Raw genomic sequence first — 22,020 nt, 5'->3', positions numbered from 1 at the left:
CTTCTTTGTGCGCAATCTATCTCATGGTCTTCAATATGCAGTGGCGTAGAGGCCATCCTGCACCCGGATTCCCACATAATGCCCCCATCAGCTAAGCTCCACACAATGTTACTGTGCTGACTGTGGCCAAGGTGCATTATAATACAAGAACTTAAACCAGCTTCCTTTTTTTTATAATATATTGTTTAATCCCCCCCCCCCCCAAAAAAAAAAAAAAAAAAAGAAAAAAAGAAAGACACTGAAGGAAATGTAGTGATCACTGATCTCTATGACAATTGTCATTGAGATCAGTGGTAGTGATTGCTTCCGTCCTGCTTTGATGCCTTTTCTCACGTACCTCGAGGTTTCGAAAAAAAAAAATAATAATAATAATGAGGCGATTATGCATTTCTTTGAAATTGAATGAATTCCGAAACACAGGTCTATGCCTAAATAAACACTGCACAACCGCTAATATTTTTATGGAATCGATGCTGCCAGCATGCCGATGTCAAACCACAAACATCGTAAGTCACTGTGTTCAAATTTTCCCGCGTCCAAGTCGCGCCACACGCGAAGTGAAAATTCTCCGCACGCACTTGTAATGAGGATCAAAATCCAACACAATCCGGAGTGCGGATAAGAATCCAAAATAAAATCAACCACTATCCGCGCTGCGCGAAGAGACAGCCAAGGCCAGCCACTGGCAGCCACAAACTGCAAAAAAACCGACGAGCAAACTGCCCCATTCGTGGCCTTTTGACTGCTTTGACTTCTCGCCATTTCAGGTGGTGGGTTGTGACAGGTGTTTCTACTCGTAGTTCTCTAGTACCTTATTTATATAATCATTTATGCGTCACTAATCATGGGGCATTGCACACACACTTTCACAGCTGTGACGACATGCCCATGATCGCGCTCAACGGAAACTGAGGCAACTAGGCGTGAACTGAGGCTTGAGAACCGAGATGCGAAAGTTCTTCGTTTCCCGCCTGATGGGCAGATCAGCCGAAGACGTCGACCCTTTTCCCATCCTGGAACTTCCAGAACAGCTTGTCGAGTACGTGCTGTCTTTCGTGTCCACGGACGACTTGGTGAAGAGCTGCCGACTGGTCTGCGTCCAGTTCCAGCGGATCGTCGACAGAAACGGATTCTGGAAGATCAAGTGCGAGCGGGATGGCAAGGTCATCCCCAGCTTTCATCTCGACTCTCTCCCGGCCAATTACTATCGGGCCATCTACGTGAGCAATCCATACGGCCGGAATCTGCTACGGAACGGGCACGGGGACGAGAAAGGTTGGTTGCTTTCAAGGGTAGGCGTTACCGGTACGGTAAGCGTTACCGGTACGCAAGCCGTTACCGGTACGAAAACCCTTACTGCTACAGTAACCTTTGCCGCTACGTCAACCGTCACCGCTATGGTAGGTGTTGCCGCCACGGTGGCCGTTACTGCTGTGTTAACCGTTACCATGCAGGTAACGGGTAAGGCAGATCCTGGCGCTGCGACACGAATTGCTCGGATCGCGTCCGGTTCGAAACGGAAGAGCAAATCGGGCAACTCGGAGACGTTTGAAACAGCAGCAGCCAGTCAGGGACTCTATATTGCCGTGTGACATCCCTGTGACGATAGGGTGACCACCCTAACGTCACAGGGGTGTCGCAGGACTGTCACGCGTTGGGCACTCGTGCCTCGCGTCTCGGGAGAAATAAGAAAATCTTCAAAATGTCCCGCATTTCACACTATCATAAAATTCACTATACAACTTGCGACGCTGCCGAACTGTGGGCCACGGGGTAACTCGTAGTTCGTTCTAAATCGTGATGATGCACCATTTTCTACCCAAGCATTGCGGGAAGTGATCATCGTTTTTGCAGAAGAATCGACGCGCATCCGCCGTTTTGCCTCTCTCCTTGGTGGCGAAATATTGCAAAAGAAAATTGCAAAATATTGCAAGCGAAAATTGCATGTGCAGAACCCTTTTTCAAGAAGAAGGGTTCTGCACATGCATAGGCCTTCCTCTCGCAGCGGCGAAAGCTCTAACTTTGGTTTGCGCCTGGAAGAATGGTTGCACTACTTCTCCTGCCTCTTCCGCGACTCGGATCAGCTGCAGAAAAGGAGGGAAAGGTATCGCAGCTCCCATTCCATCCACCAACCGTAGTTGGAGTTTTAGTCACTTGGTGTTGTCTTTATGCGAAAAAAGGTCCATTGCTTGCCAAAAGTTGAAATATCAATTATTGCAATTATTTCCAATTCATGCTGTGTCAATGCAAAAAGGTTGCCGTGGGAAAGTTATTTTAGTGAAGACTGCTACACAAGGCAAAAAACCTGCAACTCACAAAGAAAACAAAAAACATGTTTAAAAATTTGTGTAGGAGCAATTCGGTAAACATAAGCACCGACTGAAAACAACGAGCGAAAAAGATTGAATGTATTTTATTTGATCTTGATGCATTGAGTTCTGCTGCAGTCAATTTTTATGTTTTCAACTTGGACTCATTTAATAACAGGTTTTTCATTACAATTAAAAAATATATCACTGGGAGTGAAAATGATTCGAGCTTAATTGCTGCAATACAATTTGCAGGTGCACAATATGGTTTCGGTTAGCATGGGACAGGCACATAGCCAGGATTTTGTTTTTTTTTGGTCCACCCATGACAAAATGCTGTATGAGGGGGAAGGGGGAGAAGAGGCCCCAGCAAAATGAAAAATTTCAAAGGGGGGGGGGGAGGGGGGGGGGGCCGGCCCCCCCCCCCTCCCATCCCATCCCTGGATTCGTGCCTGGCATGGGATAAATTTCCTCTAGGAACATCTTTAGCAGGCATCACAATTAATGTGCAACACCACCTCCCCTTTTATATATCTTTTTATTTTTGTGCAAAACTGCCTTAAATGATGTTCTCCTGCTGAAAATTTGTAAATCCAGGAGTTCCAATACTACCAGGAAGGAACAATAATTATAGAATATTGTAAAACATTGCCCGAAAAGAGGTGCGGAATGCGCCCTCCTGTCTTCACTATGGCCAGTACAGACTTCGTTTTCAGCTTCATTCACGGTAAGAAAAAGACGCGATTTGACAGCATGCCAAAGAACACGCACGCTGCATTTTGCTAAATATGACATCAGGCGAATGGCATTTCGGAAGTTCTCCTCTTCTAAAGTGCCCGAGGCATTGCTCGACTGCAGCTCAATGAGAAAAAACGGAAGCTAGCAAAGAGTAGTAAACATGGTGCTTCCATTTGTTTGTGACGTCGTGCTGTAGAAAGTGGCATTTAAATATCTTTTTTTATTGGTTCTTAATTTTTACAGTTATGCTGCTTTCGTGTTCAGAAGTTTGTGTAGAATGGGTGTGTGTAGATTAAGTGCTTGGGTGTAAGAAAAGAAAAAGACTATGTGAAAACGTCGCATTCTGCCACCTTCTAAAGCGTTAAGAGAGATGTGCTTTTGAGTTTAAGCAATACCGAATATGTTGAAAATGCAGTTTTTGACGAATCATACCTCAACAAGATGGTCCGTGTTTGACAGAAGTGCAACATTCACTTTGTAAAAAAATGTAGGAATTTCTTTCAGGCTCCCTCATAATTTTAGTGCAGGCTCATTTGCGTCTGGCAATACGAGTTCTGCAAATGAATTGCCTGTTGAGATCTAGGTTTCAGTCTGTTTGATCCTTGCTCAAAATTACGGCATACCCTTAGATTTAGCACATACTTTATTTTTGAAAGTCGTCACTAAATTAGGGGGTTGGAGCATGAAACCAAAGCGTTTCAGAGCATTCATTGTTAAATCCCAAACTGCAGATTCACTGCAGCCCCTCTTTTGTTCATCTTGCTTGGTGTTTCTACATTTTGCATAGTGCTAAAGGATTCCCTTTTTATGCATTCTGCCACTTCAGGGCCCGACAATGAAGCTTCTCAGCTGCCTTCGAAGACTATGAAGGCAGTCGCAGAAAGGGACTGTTCAGATGTTGAGTCGTCCGGTGGCGAACACGATGAGATGTCGCAGGCAGCTAAACCAGACCCAGCTTCAGCAGGTGAGTGTATGAACGAGCCCCCAAAAGGGTTAACTGGCAAGTTAATCTATGTAGTATGATGTGCAGTGACACCACTAAAGTAGGGTGTAAGAGCAATGTTAGAGTTTGAAGGGTATAAACTTGGGTGGGGGGAGTTAGTGATGCATAGCTGAATGAAAATGGCGCAAAGAGACGAGAGATAAGCCAAAGAAACCTACACATAGGCACTAATTTCCACTGGGTCTAATAAAAAAGTAACAGAAACACGCGAAAACACGAACATACTGCTACTATACCAACGTTATGGAGCCAATCAGTGTAAAGTGATTGGTTCATAACGTTGGTGTAGTAGTAAGTTTTTTTTGTGTTTCCGTGTCCTTTTTTTTTTTTATTAAACTCGGTTGTAACCATGGTGTAAGATATATATCTTTGTGGACAATGCGCGTGTCGCAGTTGCCAGATAAAGTCCTCTCCTCACCTTGATTGCAAGCAGACAACTGACATGCGGCTAGTGCTAACCTGTCGCAGGCTCAATTTCCCATGCTTCTCTATAAGAGACATGCTTGCTTCTGAAATCATTCTGTGGGCATCCTGTATCATGTAGAACTTGGGACTAGTGCCACGCACGTTGCTTAGACACAACTTCGTCATTAATCCTAGTTCCGTAGTGTTTATTCGAGAGGTTTCGTACTGCAATGCGAATGACATGACTTCGGCTTGCTATGGCTGTTGAATTAAAAAAGAAAATCTTAAATTTTCTTGTTTTTGACCGTTGGTTCTCAAAAATTTTAATCTCGACGAACCCTTTTTTGTCTTTAGTGGTATCCAAGGGACCCCTTCCAGTCTCGGCGTTGATCGAATAGAGCAGTGCAGAAGCTTACAGACCTTGTAATAAATAATGCACATATTTTAAGGAGTGTTCGGCTCATAAATAAGCACCAGTGGGTGACTATAACAATGCTTAAAATGAAAAAAAAAAAAAAAAAAAAAGAAACAAACGCTTTTGTTTTGGGGAGGATGGTTGTTGAAACCTGGGAGGGGAGGGGAGGAACCCGTGCGGATACTCCTGGGTTCCCAAGAACCTTGTTGGGGGGAACTCATGTTCTAGTAATCATTTTCAGCTCTCCTTAAAGGGGTACTCCGGCCATTTTTTTACGGTCGCTGATTTGCCTCAAAATTAGCTGAACTCACCGATAGACATGGCTCTACGAGTTCCCCAAGTTTTGTGTGAAAACAAAAAAAAATTTGCGAAGTTATTGAATTTCCGAATTTTGTTTTCATCGTGTTTCTCGAACCGTGAGCCACACTGACAACATTGAAGTGTGACGACAGAAATGGTACAAATGGGGCAGTATAAGCCATGTTCCCAACTGATTACAAGACGTTTTATGGTGGGGAAAGAATGTTTGGTAACTGATTCACCGAGAAGCACGCAAAAAACACTCGACATACTCTGTTTAAGACTACATGCACGACCTGAAAGTCTGTACCATGTGTGATGTCACACAACTGAAGAGCGCGTGAAAATTTGAATGCTGGTTTCGGCATCATCTTCATTTATGACTTTCTCAATTGCTATTTTGAATTTCGAGAAAATAATTAGCATACCATGACGACTGAAGTCCGGGTACTAAGAAAATGCAATTTGTTTAGGTAGCTCAAAAAACGGTCAGAGTACCCCTTTAAAGAGTTACATTAATAGTTTTGCTTGCAGAAAGAAACGAGCGACTGAGACAGTTTAGTGAGCAAACTTTGTTTGTTTTTGGCAGCCTCTTCAAGTGACGGAGAGCCGGAGAGTGAGCCACCATCGGAGGACGAAGACTACTACGAAGACAACTTTTTTCGGAGAGGCAAGGCCTTCGTGTATCTCGTCTGCAGGGCACTGCCTCACCTTACCTGACTTGCAAACAGATTTGAGAACCCTCTGGCTGTATTTTGTGGGGGGCTTCTCGTAGACCGCCTCTCACGATATTCGTAAAAGAGGTTCCATGTCGCCTAGGGATGTGAAATGGTCTGTGTGGTTCGGGGACTGAAATCAAGAACTATGAAAAAAGTAGGGGGTGGGGAAAGGTGGAGGGCAGCTAGACATTATGAACAACGTTTTCTGGGGAAGCGCTTGTCGATTCTGTGTTGTCTATTCCCTACGAATTAGTGTAAATGTTGCCGATCACTTGGCAAAACGAAAGCTTGGGTGTATTCAGCAGCTCATCTGGTGTCCTCCGGCCACCAAACGACTTGATAACGAGCGTCAATGCGCGATCAGTGCTGTATTTCTTGAAAAAAAGGAAGCAGTGCATGCCTAGTGGACCACGCTGAACCCCAAAGAATGATGACGAGTATCGGGGAAGTGAGAGACCATGTTCAAGAAAAGAAGCGAAAACAGCTGACCTTTCTACAAAGCATGCCGTACTTGAGAAGATACCATCGCTACTTCCCAAAGGGATGTTAGCAAGCCTCCTGTTGTACTGACTTCCAACCCTCATACTGTAACTTCTGCTGATTCTACAGGCATGGACAAAAGTAACTGCACACTTGGCAGCTTTTGTGTTTGGCCTGCTGGTGCAAATTCTTTGTAGATAAACACAATATTCTGTAAGCCTTGTTCTGTCTCCTTACCATTCACATGGACACACACCTCACTTACCTCCAGGACGCAGCATAGAAAAAAATTTGTGCATTCTGTTGTCACGCTAGCACGAGTTTCTAAGGGCGGGCCATGAGCTCCGTGGAAGTCTGACCAACCATCGCAAATTTTTGCATGATCAAGGCACATATTGTCATATTGACATATTGGCAGCTTGTCATATTTACAGGGATACAGGCTACCTTCTTTTGTGCAGAGTTTGCAGAGAACCAGCATGCTCTGCCAGAAGGCAGCTGCTGTGTTGATTGAGGTGCCCCTAACTTGCATCCAAATGCAGTAATCGCATTGAGCCCAAACATTCAGTTCACTGAAAGTCTGGCAGATTGCTGACTTGTGCCTGTTTGGCATGATGGAAGAGTTTCTAATTATTGGGTGTGTCTCTGTCACCATCTTTTGGGTACCCCTGGAACGACTGCACAATATATATTTCTAGAATTCTTTATGCATTATTCTCTCACCATGAGCTTGAAATAATTCTGTCTATGTTTTAAGCAAGCATTTCTTATAGGTGTTGCATAGATTTAATTGATTTCGCAAATACTGCAAGATGTTTGATCTAGTTATACACAGGCTGGAAGTGTTCTAGTGCTCGCCGATAGATGGTGCCAGTGTGTTGAGCGGCTACAAGGGATGACTTTAGTCTAAAGAACCGGAGTGTATCCCTTTTCATGTAAATAAACAATGTCGCCATCATCAGGAAACGCCGCACACTTGAGCCCGCTCATTATCATCGGGAAATGCAGCACACTCAAGCGTCCTCCAGCGCAGATGTGTAAACCAGCCTTAAGAACTCTTGTGTGTTTTTATTTGCTTTATCACTTGTTTTTGTTTTTGTCTTCCAGACATGTTTGCACACTGGCAGGTGACTCAGAATCATGGAGACGGATGGCGTGTTGAGAAGACTCCAGCCGGCGCTGACCCCTTACCCCTTGGTATAGTGCATCGGTTTTGGTTCGGCGACTGGCTCGATGGCATAACTGCGGGGCTATTGACTCCCCAATCTAGTGGGAGCGGGATATACGCAACATGAGAGATGAATTCTTTCAATAGGGACCGAGGGCAATAACCTAGAACATAAGTTCTCAGACTAGTTTCTTTGGAGCCCGGGGGTTCCCCAGGCTGCCCTCAGGAGCTCCGTGGGGTGCCCTCAGGGGTTCCCTCGGGGGTTTCCTAAGGTGCCCTCAGGTTCCTCCAGGTGTTCTCTAGGGTGTCCTCAAGGGCTCCCAAAGGTGCCTTCAGGAGTTTCCTAGGGGGTCCTTAGGGGCTCTCTAAGGTGCCCTTGGGGGTTTCATAGGTTGCCCTTGAGGATTCCCTAGAATGTTTTGAGGATAGCCCTAGGGTACCCTCAGGGGTTTCTTAGGGTGCCCTCGAGTTTCTTAGAGTGCCTCAGGGGTTCCTTGGGGTAGCCTCGTATAATGCATCTGAATGCAAGATCCGGATGTTGACATTCTGCATTCTAGCACATTTGACAAGTGCAGTGGAGACAAAGGCAGCTGGGTCTAGGTCTACCCACTAATTATTCGAATCAGGGCTTGGCATTTCGACGTCCCCGAGCACTGTCGTCGCCTCTCCTACTCTTCCTCAGTTTCTCTGCGCATAAGCACGCAAGCGTCAAATATTTAAAAAAAAAACAAAAAAACTTGAATGTTGGTGTGACAACCCTGTCTTGCAGTAATATTTTCAAAATAAATCCACGGCAGAAAAATATGATAGGATAGACTGCGATGAGTGGCGGACATCATACTACGAGGACATATTTTGGTTTTGAAAAACAAAGTTGGTGATTTACAAAAAAACTATTAGGTGTTCAAATATGACTAACCAAACACGTCAATGCAGATGGATGCTTCCTATTCCATGATATTGAGAGATGCAGAATCATTGAGCTGTTGTCTTCGTGTTTTGTTGCAGCCAACCAGAGCTGTTTTGCTACCTCCTACGGAGAATGCTCCAAGGAGCAGGTCATATCCCTAGTCAAGGAGGGCGTGGTTCCTGAAGTGCTCGATATTTTCAGACCGGCCATCGAAGTGTCGGAATGGTGGGTGTCATTCGTCATCTTCAGCCAATGGGTGCAGGTTTTTTTTAAACTTTATTTCAAATTTGCGTCGTACAGTGTCCTTAAAAAAAATAAAACGTTTTGTGGTACGAGTTCAAAATTTATTTAAAATGCGGTTTGAAACTGAGTTTTCAGAAAATCTCTCGTCTACTTCTTCGTTAGAATACCAAATATGCGGTGGAAAACTTGTCACCCTCTACATATTAATATTGGAGGGAAAAAATGAAAAGCATATGGCAATATTTACTCGTTCATTAACTACTGTAAGATAATGGGGAAGTGCCCACCCAGTTTCACTGAAAGCTGGGTAAAAACTAAGATGGCGGCCAGTAAAGAGCTTTGAAGGTAGGGTGAACGAAATCGAAAAAAACCCATTTATTTTCACATATTATTCCCGTCACCACTGCTGGTGGTCTCGTGGCCACCGCAAAGGGGTGAATACCTTCGGCTGATTCCGGTGCTTTGGAGAGGGTGAGCGCTGAATGTATAATTTGCAGAATTCCCAAGTTTCGGAAATATTATTCGTGGGTGCTCGTTTGAAGTGGGCACTTCCATGGTATTTCACGGTAAGCAAATAATTGACCCATGACAAAATAGCATTCTTTAGGATCCCCAAGATCACAGGGAATATGTTAGCAAAGCTACTTTCAAGTATGGATTTTTATATTTATTTTAATCAATTGAAAACCGTTTTGTGGCCGTTTGAAGTGGCCGTCATGGGACCGGTGTGTAACAGACACGTGAAACATAATGAAGTATGGCAGATGCTCATGAGTCAACTGATCTCGGGACAGGTATGCGGGGCGTTTCGACTGCGGCTGCATGTACCGTCTGATTGTGGAGTTGCTGGATGTCGCCAAGAAACCGGTGGCCACCTTCGACACGGGCGAGCTTGTCACCCCACAGTGGGCAGGGCGCCAATGGCAACAGGCAAGTTGGTGGCCTCTCTGCAGTCTCATACACACGAAGAGCGTTCGCTTACGTTTTTTTGCGTTGCGTTATGAGTCGCCAAAACATCCGTGGAGTGTGTGTCATGTGCAAGGCAACACCTTTAAGTGGTTGCCACACTTCAGGGGCAACTCCGCTCAATTCCGAAAATTTCAGGATTATGAAGGATTTTACAATAAAAAGCACTGACAAAAGGCACTACGTCATTTGCTTTGCAAAAAATGGAATGTATTTTGTGAAACCTTACTTTAAACATGACCAGAAACCGAAATCGAAACTGAAACTTTGGCTCAGGCTGCCAGAAACATGGGTAAATGTGGTATGAGCGGTCACGTGATCCTCTACGCGACGACGGGTAGGATCGGGGCGGGCCACCGTTGGGGCAGGTGTGTGCAAGACGCAAGTGTCGTCTGCACTACAGTCTTCACCGTGTTTGGTTATCTTGGTGTTAACGATATCTGACGACGTCTGCACAACTGCGGCATCAATCTACGCACGTGGTGTGAACGAAGCTCCGAGAGACAACCAGTACAAATGACGATGGCGGTTGTGATACGGGAGACGGCGGTAACGGGCCGGACGGCTCCCAAGAAGCACACGGCACAGGCACGTTGCGCCAATCACGTGGGCCCCTCTGAGCGCCAAGGGGAGACGCTGCTTATGTCACCTGTTACGCTTGCCCGGAGAAGCGGAGACAAACAAAAAGTAGCAATGTTGATGTTGTTTACCTCCATGTTGGCTAAGCTAACATCGTAGCCTTGACTCCGCTGTTTATTGTGCCTCTATTCACCCGCTAGAGTCAGCCGATTTCGGCAACTTGGCGCATTTCAAAGTTTGTTGGATTGTTTAAGAAACATTTAGACAGGAGCAGGTCGTAATATTTGTCAAGTAATCTTCTTAAATAATACTAAAAAAAAACTTCATTTTTTTTTTTACACTTTTGAAGCTGAGTTGTTCTTTTTAGTATGAAGCGCAGATGTTTTGGCGACTCTCAGCGAAAGCAGACGTAGGCTTCCGTAACGCACGCAAGGGAACATAAGCCAATGGTGCTGTCTGAACCGGCCTTTAATCTTCGGAGTGGATCCTTCTTACGTGATTTCTTCGCTTATATCCGGGGTCCTGTGTTTTCGGTACGCACCGAGAAACCCTAAAAAGGAATGGACCTTTTTCGAATAACGAGCGCCGACTGGGAGTTTGGTTGTCTGCAATAAAAATTTGGTTGGGGCTAGTTGGTTCATATCGATTAAAAGGTTAAAAGGCGCGAACAAACAGGACGAAAAAAAGAGACACGTACCACACGGACAGGCGCCACACGGACAGTCTGCAAGCTACAAACGAGGGGCGGCTCAGCGTGCCTCCGCCCGTCCAAACACGTTGGCATAGTGCCGTCGTATCGGTTTTCATTGCATTGTTATGCCCCATACTAGCGACGTTCAGAGAAGAATCGTCAGGAAAGACTAAATACGCACAAAGACAGGGGCCGACAACTTTGGTAGTACGGGACAGTGCCTCTCTGTCAACAGCGACGGCGGGAAGCGAGGCCCGGGGAAGGGGAGTATGTGTGTGTAGAAGCTTACTGGAAAAGGTGCATTGGGCATTGAGTAGAGCCTTTTTTTGTTTCCTGCATAGGGCCTCTCCCATAGCTTTTATATCAACAGATTATAATCCAAAACTTCAGTTTTCTTTTTTTAACGGCATCACATTTGAGCTGTTAGTCAAATGGTGCTTAAGATCAATAGGAGAAGCTCCGCCTACAACATGTTCTCGTTGACTCCGTCTACAACATGCCCTCGTTGCCGTCTGTAGTGGTTTGGCTGCACACGTTCCGAAGCGTTGTCGAACACGGAGAACTCGTGCTGGAGGCGGATCTTCCACTGGAAGTGTGTGGAGTACCAGTTCGTCTGCTTCTTTTTCGCAGGGGTTGGGGTGACATCAGAACGCTGAGCTCCGACTGGCTCCGATTAAACCATAGTGGGTGCACCTCAAGGCTAGCTGGCTTGAGGTCCGTTTCAATCGGAACCAATCGGAACTTGGCGTTCTCACGTCACCACTGCCCCTTCAAAGGAAGCAGACAAACTTTCGCTTTGCATAACGTCGCAACTACGGTGCCCGAAACGCGTTTCCCACCGGTTAGTTTGCCGCATCCTCGTTCGTGGACCCTCGATTTCTGCCCGAGGACTTCGTACAAGCGTTCTGCCATTGCCTGCCATGATCCTTGCGGCGGCAAAAGTGGACGTCGCAGACGCCCGTTCTGCCGTGGGTCGATCTCCGCCTTGACGGTCTATTCGGACGCGGCGACAAGAGTGACGCTTGTATTCATATTTGTTGCCACTTTCTATGCACAGGCGGTGTAGGACGCCAAACACTCGTCAGGGACGCATTCCAGCGACCGTAGTCACAACAGACTGTAGCAGGGGTGGCCCGACGGACATAGTAGGAGAAGAGCCGTAAAAAGAGGTGAAGATCCACAGTAAAAAAGGGACATGGCGCTATATTTTTTAATTTCGTTATTTTCAGTCGGTAGTCACAGACGGTTCCGCTCGTTAATCAATTGCTCGTTAATGTTTCTTTATCATGCGTCTTCATTTGCGAAGCAAGTGCCCCGAAGTTCGGCTCGAAGGACATCATTGTAGTAAAAGCAGCTCAGGTCACGCGCTCCTTTGATTTTACCATCTTTATTGTTAAAAAGAGTGCTTTGCAGTAGTGTGTATGGTGGCATAAGGCTGCCAAAATGGAAGCTGAGGGTGGAAGGGGGGGGGGGGGGGGGGGGGGGTACTTTGTACAGGGAGCCGCGACACTTGGACCCATAATGAGCCTCATGCAGCTCAAAAGCTGCGGTTAAGCCACCCCTGGACTGTACTATAGCTGAGGGGTGGCGAACGGCACTCGGAAATATTGTGCATATTCACATTGTGTGATATTTTCGAGCGCCGTTCAGGCGTAGAATCGTTTGTATAAATAAACCAATAGGCTAAGCAAAATTAAACATTTCACAGGTGTCTTATGTGGCGCATTTATCGTACTAAAGTTTTGTGAGCGTACCACACTATACCTATGAAGGATAACTTGCCCCCTATCTATGGCACGATTTGCTGTTTCTTTGAGAAATGCAGGTGGTTTCTGGGAAAACACGGCGAGAAAAGAAAAACTTGTTTTCTTTCCCTTGAGCACTAGGAAAACTGAAGAAAACTGTTGGGTTGGCACTGCTGTTCACATATGGCACCACATGGTACAAAAACTCGGAATATTCTTGGAGTGAACACACTAAGGCAGATTCAACAGGCCCGAGCCTGTGTGGTACGATATGCGAATAGCGGCGTGAAATAGACGGTTTGTTTATTTCTTCTCCCATTGCTCAGGAAATACCTCCACTTCTTCACCCAAAAGCCTACACTCACAAAAATTTCATTATGATGAGTGCTCGACCTAAAGGCATATTTGTGAAAAGTTTCATTTCACTCGTATAAACCTTTTTTTTGCGCGAATAGCTCTTGAGAACATCTTGCACAATAGCTTTTGCGCTGACATCTTTAAACTCCCTCAAAGTCGGCTGTCTAACGCGGCTGTGATGTTGGCTTGCTTCAGGTCAGACACACGTTCGACGACTATCCAAAGGGTGTCCGGTACATCCGGTTCGCACACCTCGGAACGGACACGCAGTTCTGGGCCGGACACTACGGAGCCAAGATGGCCGGCGGAATGGTCCGCATCGCCGCGGAGCAGACGAACCCCCCTTTGACGGCTGCGAGTCGCGAAACGGTCGACAAAGCTTCGGGGGCTCAACACTCCTGAAGGTCCACAACGACCGACCCTTGGACGGACTGGCGTGGCAGCGAGACGTCGCGGTGCCGACAATCTGAATTGGCTAGGCTTATAAGCAGCGTGCGCCGAAAGTGTGCCAATTTTTTCGCTGTTACGATACAATAAGCGTTCTCTGGAAGTACTTGGAGTATATTCCGATTCTACCGACGGTAAGGGGTGTTTCAGGGCGCTCTTCGGGCGTAAAAATGTTTTGTATAAATAAACCAGTAATTGAAACTTTTTTCAGAGAGGTGTCTTTACGTCGTGCATGGTTCCTACTCGTATTTTACCAGTGTAGGCCTCTGGACAAAAATCAGAGCCCTAAAAAAAGCTTTTCTTTCTCATGAACAGGATGCAAAGCGACAAAAACAGTCTGGTTGACGCTGCCAGTCACAGATGGTCATCTCGAAAGAGCTTTCACGTTTTTGCTTTATTACCTTTTTCGTCTTGTGCATTGGATAAAGGTCTTATTAAAATTATATTTTTGTTTTCCTGAAACCTAGGCTCCTACAATTTTGGCATGATAAATGCACCACCTTAAGACACCTTTGTGAGAATTTTCACTGCTCTCGGTTCGTTGGTGTATTTATTTTAATTTGTTTTACGCCCAAATAGTGTTCAGAAACACTGTTTTAAAAATACACTGACCTGTCACAAGAACAGCAGAGTTAGTGTATACGGAGAGCACTGCTGAAACGTGGTTTACGTTAAAATATGCTAAAAGCATAATCATGCCTCAGGTATTTAAGGTGTATCATAGTGCACTCAAAAATACTTCCACCATGCTTTTTCGTTTCTTGAAAGAACACGGAGAGTGCACATTGGGTGTACTGCTTTTTTGCCTAGGGTTGTCATAGTTGGCACGAAATGCTCATTCTTTTAATGCCACACTGTGTGATTTTGTTCTTGAGTGTGTGGTGGCAGAATGGAAGGTGCAAAGGGTACGGCATAAATGGCTAGGGGATTTTTAGCTGAAGTTTGTATTTGTAGTTGCTAGATTTCGCAACCTGTATGTTGCAAACAAATGCTCTGCAATGTAAATCAAAGACGATCGGTAGACTTCTGCTGGATGGGCATTTACCAGATCTAGTCATTTGCTGCGATATGACTGGCTACATGTAACTAGACATTCACTTGGTGGGGCCATGCCACTGAAAGGCTGCTTTTGCTTTTTCCCTGCTAGAGCTCCTTGGTTTGGCTCATTTGCTGGGACTTAACTTGAGTTGCAGCCCTTTATTTCCTTGGCTGTGAATTAACCGTGAGTACACAAGACCATGGCATGGCTTCGACAACCTAAGATTAGACTGGAACCAGTGGTGGGGCCAAGGGGGAAGGGGGTACTTATAGGGCAGCCCCCCCCAACCCCTTCCTTCCCCTAAGTACAGACAACCTTATAGTATACACATGCACATGGACACCACAGCCACCTGAGCACAAACCCCCTCCTCCCCCCCCCCCCCCCCCCCCCCCTTTTTCCAAAAACAAATTTGGCTGTTGTATTGGTTATACTTTTAAGAACAAAAATAGTATCATAAGGTGATTATGGACATGATTGAGTGCAACTGGAATCTTATGGCTTTTTGTCTTCTGTGACGGCTTATGTAGCTGTGGCTCGGTGCTTGACTCTGGCTGACCATTTGCTCTGGTAATTTTCTAGACAACTGCGAACTTATATCTAGCAAGCTGCAGAGTTAGTACTTGATAGATTGCAAATTTATTTGTATTGAATATTGTGGCTTCGGGTCGTACATGTGCCAGAGTGGGGAAATATTTGTATGCACTAGAACTACTTCACATTTAAGGCCCGTTCACACTCTTGCGACCTCTGAAAACTGGGTTCCTTGAAACCTCTTACGAGAGGACACACTGGCGCCATCTATTGGGTAGCAGCGTAAACTTGGCGGTCCGGCATATTTTCTATTTCACTCGCCCATTATCCTTCCTTTCTTGGCTCAAAAAACTTTTGTCAACGTTATAAACGAGCCTTTCTTATAGGTAATACGCACATTTGACCTCGGAAATCCCGCAAAACCTTCGCTCTTGTGAAATGCAGTTCCAGGGTCACCGAATAGATGGCGCCAGCGTGCCAGTGTGTTCTTTCGTCCTAAGAAATTTTAAGAGGTTTTAACAAGTCTCGTATCTCGGTCGTACTCGGTTGCAAGAGTGTGAATGTGCCTTTACTTGATGTACTTGCTGTTATAGGCCATTTTTTGTTCTTTGAACGCTTGCTGCTCTGAGGCACAGACTCAGTGGCGACTGAGTAGCAAGGGCATCTTAATGTACAGATATAACTTGCAACTATTCATTATGTTTGGGTGAAAATGTAAGTATTTTCTTTGTTATTGTGGAACGGAGATAAAAGCATCTGCATGCTGCCACTTTTAGTTGTGCCCATCATCAAGCAAGTGCCTCTATTTTTGCAATAGATTTAGCAAGAAAAGCTTTTGATGTGATGCAGGCATTATATACGCATGTTCACACTATAAGCAGATGTTTACTATAAAATAAAGTTGTTGACAAAAATCTGTTCATGTATTTTAATGGAAGTATAATTGTTTACCCCTCCCCCCCCCCCCCCCCCCCTTTTTTTTTTAAGAAAAAAAAAAAAGATGACTACGGATTTTTAAAATACCAGCGACAACAATTCCTGCTCTGAGCGACAGTGTTGAGTGCATCTTCAAACTCTGCCAGATCTAACCACTCGTAATTCTGCTGTGTGTATGTTTAAACAGCCGGGAGTTGGTCGGCCTCATTGAGCGTCTGGTTTCGCAGCTGTAGGCAAGAAACTTAGCCAGTGCAGTACCACTACCGTCCTGGAGTCTTTAATTAACGTGCATCAGGCTGCAGCGACATGCGTAAATAATGTTGTAATTTCTTAAACTTATTTTCAGATAATCTGGTGCAAATGCACGACTATAGTGGCACTATACACGACCTGGTACACTAATCCCCGAGAATAGTTACTAAACGAAGGCGGACAGTTGGGCTAGTTGGTGATTAAAAATATATAGGGTGTTTGAAGTCAGGCTTGATCTAAAATGGACCGTAAAATCGATGCCTGTCTGAAGCAATCTAGACTTTTCGTCAAAGGTGTATTTCACCGGCTCTTTTTTTTTTTTTTTTTTTTTCTTGTAAAATTGCGAAGCATAGCTCCCTTTCTGTAAAAAAATAGGGCCGAAAAACTTGCCAGGGTCAACGGCGGGCGGCGACGCAGACGACTGAATCGTCGGAGGGGAGGGGGGGGGGGGGGTACGTTTAGTGCACGTATTTTGTGACACCCTGTATATGTACATAAGAAAACTACGCGTGCGCTAGTTGGTTTGCAGTCGGTGCAGTCTCATTTTCACGAGCCAAGTGGATTAAATGTCCGCCAAGGAAACAAAAAAACGTTACGGCATTTTGACTTTGTCCTAGACAAGAGTGCGGGAGGCCACCAAGGCCACTGGATCCATAATAAACAAAACTGATTTTTCCTACAGAGTGACGGATCTTGACCCGTTGCCGGTGTAAAACGACGCACGTCTGAAATAACTACAAAAAACAACGCGGTACGCGGTTTCGTAGGTCTTATATTTACATCGAAAGTCTCTAATGCTGCTCGTATTTTGGAAGCTCTAGCAGCTAGCGAAAAGATGTGCAGAGGGTTTTTTTGCGGGGGAGGAGAGAAAAGGCCGTTGAAGGCTACAGGTGTCGGAAAACAGCTGCGTAGAATTTGTTTTCTCCCTCCCTCTATCTCTAGCCAGCACCGTGAGCCGGCCAGAAGAAATGTATCGTAGCAAGGATAACCTACTGCACACTGTAAGTCTGAATAGTATTTGCTGTTTTCGTCTTACGAAGGGTGTCTGCGTATGCCAGGAAGTATCGAAACTTAGTTCGCTTTTCGGTGACGGTAGCTTTACGGATCGATCGTTTCAAAATTTGTTCATAAAGTTCGCGGAGAACGCACTTGGTGGCTTAATTGATGCGTGTGATAGCTAGGGTATTCGTAGAAGCAGGGTTATATGATGCGTCGTAGTTGTACTGACAAATGTAAACGTATAATTGAGCCGACAGAAAACGAATTGTTTGCCGTCTGCTAGCAAATGAGCCAAGTGTGCGCAAATGGCGGCCATTTTAAGATGGCCGGGGCGCGGGAGTTTCGGTTGTCTGTTAGTAAGTTTTTTAAATATTGTTCGCAGGGCTGTGAGTCTCATTGTACACATGAACGTAATGAATGCATTTACTGGTTTTACATGCTCAGGATAATGCACCCGCTCCCGTACAGGCTGATTTGTCCGGACCGGCGCGGTACGGCAGCACAAGCACGAACGCCCCGCCTCCAGCATCACGGTTTTGGTTTGGAAATGGTATGTCGATTCGTAATGTAATGGTAAAACACAGTATTTCCACGACAGATTGATCGTATGTTCCCATGAGCACATTTCACAACACCTAATTAATTCTGATGAGTCATCTTTTTGTGAAAAATAATCCAGTGAAAAAAGATCGTGGTACACCTAAGCATTTCTTACGAGTTGTGAATTCGAAAGATGTGAAAGCATGCAAGCAGCTGGTCCGCTCTCTTTTTCGTCTGCTGCGTACTTTTCGTCGCCGGCCGGCGCTTGTGCTCCCCTGGTGACCTTGGACGCTCCGCGCTGATGGACACGCAGCGTCATGGGGTGAGCGGTCATGGAAACTGACGAGCGCAGCGGCCAATGGGAGCCCTGTCGACGCGCGCCAGCCAATGGGACCGAAGGAAACTATCTGCCGTTTTCGCGCTTCAGACTGATGACGTCAGCTTGCTCCATAAGACAGTTAATGCTTTCGTATTAAAACGGTAAAAACCGCTGGCGGTCGTTTGTGCGTGCGAACGGCAGGATATATAAACACTAAAGCCACATGTTTTAAAAAAAAAATAATAATTTATTGCATGTTCTTTTCTTTTTTAGATGAATCTGTGTTGGAACGGTTGCGCCAGGCACGAGAACATTACCAAGAGCAGGATCCCCAGACAGTGGCATCTGCAGTTCTCAACTATTGTCTAGGGACAAGTAAGTCTAGTTGAGTGTTTTATTTCTCGCATAAACATATATATGATTTCCAAAGTGTATCGTAATATCTACCTATCTACCTATTTCTACCTTATTGTTATTTGCAGTTGTTTTCACTATCATTGTCTTGGCGACATTTCTCATTCCTGCTGCTTCCCTCTTAATAGGTGAGATATAAAGTATTCATGTTTATTTTAGTGTTCAATAATTTTACTTCAGCACAGACAAAAATATGCTTCAAAAATACATTTTGCTTCTTTCTAAGGAAGCAAGGCGGAAACAACAAGTGCAAATTAAGCTTGAGGAAGAAAACTAGACGGGACGGACAAACAGAAATGGAAGTTTGTGTTTGTCCGTCCCGTCTCGTTTTCTTCCTCAAGCTTAACTATTCATACCAACCCGCTCGTTCTGTCCTAACAAGTGCAAGGATGTTGTTTTGAACAGCTAGTGCTTGCTCTGTGCAAACAGGCATACACAACAGCTATGACCAGTTGCACAGGGCTTGTGCATGTAGCATTGGCTTCACTGGCATCCAAAATGAGTACAGAATGAAGTCCATAGGTCAATCATGTTTGCAGAAAATATTAATCCGCTATTCATAATTGTTGCCTGAAAAAACATGCTGCAACTTTTAGGAATTTTGCAGTAATATATATATATAATATTTTTTTTTTCAACTGTTAGTCAGCGTTTTTGAATGTCAACATCCAGCGGACAGCTGCGCACGAGTGGTTCTAGTACACATGAGTTGCTAATTTGTTCTAGAGTTTTTTTTCCTGGTAGCACAGCCCTAGGTCCGTGGTTGCATTAGAACTGTTGCAGACAAATGACTCGTTCGTCTGTGTGTGTTTTTCCGTGTTCTCCTTCCCACATCAGGTGCTCTGACCATCAAAAAGTGCCCTCATGAGCCGATGATACCCGTGGTTCTTGTTGTCGGGGGTGCACTGGCGCTCCTGAGCAGTGTTGCCAACATCGTTGTTCGTTCTGGACGACTCTATCCGTCCGAATCCGACCCAGAGGCAAACGAGCGCAAGTTCCTCATACTGGGGACGGCCACCGGAGTGCTGAACCTCTTCATGTTCGCTTTCTTCATACTGGGTGCGTATGTCAGAGCCACCGAATTAAGCCACACTTTAGATGTAATGACACGTCGGCAATCTTGGTACCCCCAAAAAGCCTTGTTGCCAGTCATCCGAAGCACCATCTGAAATTGCAGCAAACGTTCTTCCGTCCTTCAGAAATGTTGAAACAGACTGCTACAAAGCAAAACAACATCGACGGTTTATGACACCATAGCTTAGGAAATCTTATTTTTTCATGTGCCCAAAAGACGTTCGGGAATGGAATGTACATACACTATCAGAAGAAACAGTATGCAGGCGAGCATTAGGAAACATTTTATTTTCCTCGTCTCTGGGTTTATTTTATGATGCATATGCTGCCTCTGCAGACTGCACCCACGCATATCCCTTAGCGATAGTTGTCTTGCTCTGTATTTTTTCATTAGACCAATTACTTTTGTAGTGGGGTTTTAACTCACACGAGTTGTATTCCAAAGGATTCCAGCAACAGAATGGTGATCTATGACAATGAATGTGATGGCACAATATGCAAGGACGAGTTCTCAGTTGAACTGCCCTTCAGTAATGAATGCTGCATCACTTAGTTGTTTTATTAAATTTTTTATAGAGGTTGTTTTTAATTGGCAATGGCTGATCATGCATAACTAACATATGCCTAATGCTGTTTCGTTCCCTGAATAATCTGGTGTCCGAACACTTTTCGACTATGATTTGTTGTTGCAGAAATCATTGCAGACTACAGTTGAATTAATTTCAATCGCCACAATATCTCTTTCTGGAAAAAAAAAATAACTGGTGTATTGTCGGAACAACTATAAATACCATATGCACATGTTTTTTTTAATTTTTAAGTTTACATCATGAGGGGGAGTTTATCAATTAATTGCTAATCAAAGAGTGATTACCATATTTTCTGAACGAAATATACATGAGGAGAAATTTTATGCAGTGCAGACTGTACAAGCATATGGTTTATTGTTTTTAGATCATTCACTATGACGAGACGTGACAAATTTTGTGAATGACAAGTTGTGTTAATGATAATTTCTGTAAGAAAACAAGCTTTTTTGTGAGCCAAATATAAGTATTGATCAAGGTGTGCCGTGCATAACTTCTATTTTTTTTTATGCTGACTTAGATTTTGCTTTTATAGTCATTATCCACAATTTTCAATCCTCTTCTTTACACGAAATTGCAGGATGATGTGTTGCTTAAAATTGAAAGCTTTTTCTTATGTTGCTCGCATTGGTAATTTGTTTCAGGTTGCGTGGTCGTCTACGGCAGCTTATGGCCCTCCAAGGATCCGAACAGTACTGGCTACTGCTCTCCAATGGCATTCTACTTCGCATTTTGGTTCCATAATGCCGTGTTCATTTTCATCGGGTTCCTGCTGTTTATTGGGCTTCTGGGGATGATCTGTGGTAGCTGCTTCTGCTGATAACGCATGTTGCATGCACGCACGGTTGCCTGTCACAATTATTTTGTCATTTGATATACGTACCTCACGTACACATACACGTTTCTGAGATCTGTCCAGGACTTGCTGAGATCGTTTCAGGACTTGGGAGTTCACCAGCCTTTTTGAGAAGCAGCCTATATTCAAGCAAGTAATTTAGATCTTATCATCTTATGTAAATAGAGAAACATACGAGTGATAGAATACATACAGCTGTTTTGTTTTCGTGTGGCTGCTTGGCGAGCATATGTCAAACATGTACATCAAGTTTTGTGTTGACCTGTTTTCTTTTTCTTCTGTGTAAGTCTTTTTGAGTGTCAATAAAGTTGCAATTTATTATATTTGCAGGAAAAAATAACCTATTTTTTTAGCTCAAAGGATGTGTGTGTGTGTGTTTGTTTTAGTCGCTTGTGATATACACTAAAACCACTAAAATCTATCTCCATCAGGCATGATCTTGAATAAAATAAAAGGTAACTAAAATAAATAAGCGCAAAATATGTACAAAACGAGTCACGAAAGAAATTTTTTTTTTTTTTTTTTACCGCAAGCACAAACCGCAAAAATAAACTAGGCATCGTCGAACGCTTATTCTCCGCCCAAAGGTAGCGCAAGAGGTCACAACCAGATGCCAAGTTTCAGCCCGATCCGATGAAAAGTTATAAGTGATTTTCTGGAAATTTCAATGGGAAAATGACGGCCGACGGAGTTTTCAAACACATGGGGTTCTATGTACTGCTCTATGCGCTCTATGGCACCAGAAACCGAAAACGGGCAAAACTGGGCTCCATTTTCCCATTGAAATATTCAGAAAATCACTTATAACTTTTGATTAAGTTATCGGATCGGGCTGGAACTTTGGCATCTGGTTGTGACCTCTTGCTCTACCTTTGGGCGGAGAATGAGCGTTCGGCGTTGCCTAGTTTATTTTTGCGGTAAAAAAGACCGTGTAAATTTTCTTTTGTGATACCCTGCATATATTTTTTACGAAGAAACATGTTGGCAGCGCGAGG

General features: G+C 44.5%; 2 protein-coding genes and 1 long non-coding RNA gene across 5 annotated transcripts; 2 read left to right on the top strand and 1 right to left on the bottom strand.

Annotated features, from left to right (window-relative positions):
* Window positions 1-633: 633 nt before the first annotated feature.
* On the top strand, window positions 634-15,964 carry LOC8026328 (F-box only protein 6). 2 transcript variants are annotated; one of them, XM_029966543.4, is made up of 7 exons: window positions 634-1,275; window positions 3,874-4,011; window positions 5,760-5,840; window positions 7,477-7,566; window positions 8,546-8,672; window positions 9,485-9,620; window positions 13,224-15,964. In XM_029966543.4, the coding sequence occupies exons 1-7, from the start codon at window positions 948-950 to the stop codon at window positions 13,428-13,430; spliced, it is 1,107 nt and encodes a 368-aa protein (XP_029822403.2). In that variant the 5' UTR covers window positions 634-947; the 3' UTR covers window positions 13,431-15,964. The 2 variants fall into 2 exon arrangements, with proteins under 2 accessions (XP_029822403.2, XP_040062775.1); XM_040206841.3 differs by lacking the exons at window positions 3,874-4,011; window positions 5,760-5,840 and having other exon boundaries at window positions 657-1,275.
* Window positions 15,965-16,960: 996 nt separating this feature from the next.
* On the top strand, window positions 16,961-21,300 carry LOC8026327. Of its 2 annotated transcripts, none has more exons than XM_040206838.3 (6): window positions 16,961-17,237; window positions 17,704-17,785; window positions 18,368-18,469; window positions 18,577-18,636; window positions 19,346-19,567; window positions 20,814-21,300. In XM_040206838.3, the coding sequence occupies exons 1-6, from the start codon at window positions 17,205-17,207 to the stop codon at window positions 20,987-20,989; spliced, it is 675 nt and encodes a 224-aa protein (XP_040062772.1). In that variant the 5' UTR covers window positions 16,961-17,204; the 3' UTR covers window positions 20,990-21,300. The 2 variants fall into 2 exon arrangements, with proteins under 2 accessions (XP_040062772.1, XP_029822411.2); XM_029966551.4 differs by having other exon boundaries at window positions 17,680-17,785.
* On the bottom strand, window positions 19,462-21,300 carry LOC121835551. Its single transcript, XR_006077667.1, has 3 exons — window positions 21,219-21,300; window positions 21,053-21,144; window positions 19,462-19,673 (listed from the first exon to the last, which is right to left on the bottom strand). It is a non-coding gene; the product is annotated as an uncharacterized LOC121835551 (long non-coding RNA).
* Window positions 21,301-22,020: the final 720 nt, after the last annotated feature.

This window comes from Ixodes scapularis, unplaced genomic scaffold, assembly GCF_016920785.2.
Source record: "Ixodes scapularis isolate PalLabHiFi unplaced genomic scaffold, ASM1692078v2 PGA_scaffold13__105_contigs__length_92229423, whole genome shotgun sequence".
Lineage (NCBI taxonomy): Eukaryota > Metazoa > Arthropoda > Arachnida > Ixodida > Ixodidae > Ixodes > Ixodes scapularis.
This window is presented reverse-complemented; position numbering and strand designations above follow the sequence as displayed.

Excerpts from the sequence above, each read along its gene's own strand:
- LOC8026328 (XM_029966543.4), top strand. The coding sequence starts at position 948 with ATGCGAAAGTTCTTCGTTTCCCGCCTGATGGGCAGATCAGCCGAAGAC. Across the intron at positions 1,276-3,873 it reads CGGGCACGGGGACGAGAAAG|GGCCCGACAATGAAGCTTCT; the intron begins GTTGGTTGCTTT and ends CTGCCACTTCAG. Across the intron at positions 8,673-9,484 it reads GCCATCGAAGTGTCGGAATG|GTATGCGGGGCGTTTCGACT; the intron begins GTGGGTGTCATT and ends ATCTCGGGACAG.
- LOC8026327 (XM_029966551.4), top strand. The coding sequence starts at position 17,205 with ATGTATCGTAGCAAGGATAACCTACTGCACACT. Across the intron at positions 17,238-17,679 it reads AGGATAACCTACTGCACACT|GATAATGCACCCGCTCCCGT; the intron begins GTAAGTCTGAAT and ends TTACATGCTCAG. Across the intron at positions 17,786-18,367 it reads ACGGTTTTGGTTTGGAAATG|ATGAATCTGTGTTGGAACGG; the intron begins GTATGTCGATTC and ends TTTCTTTTTTAG.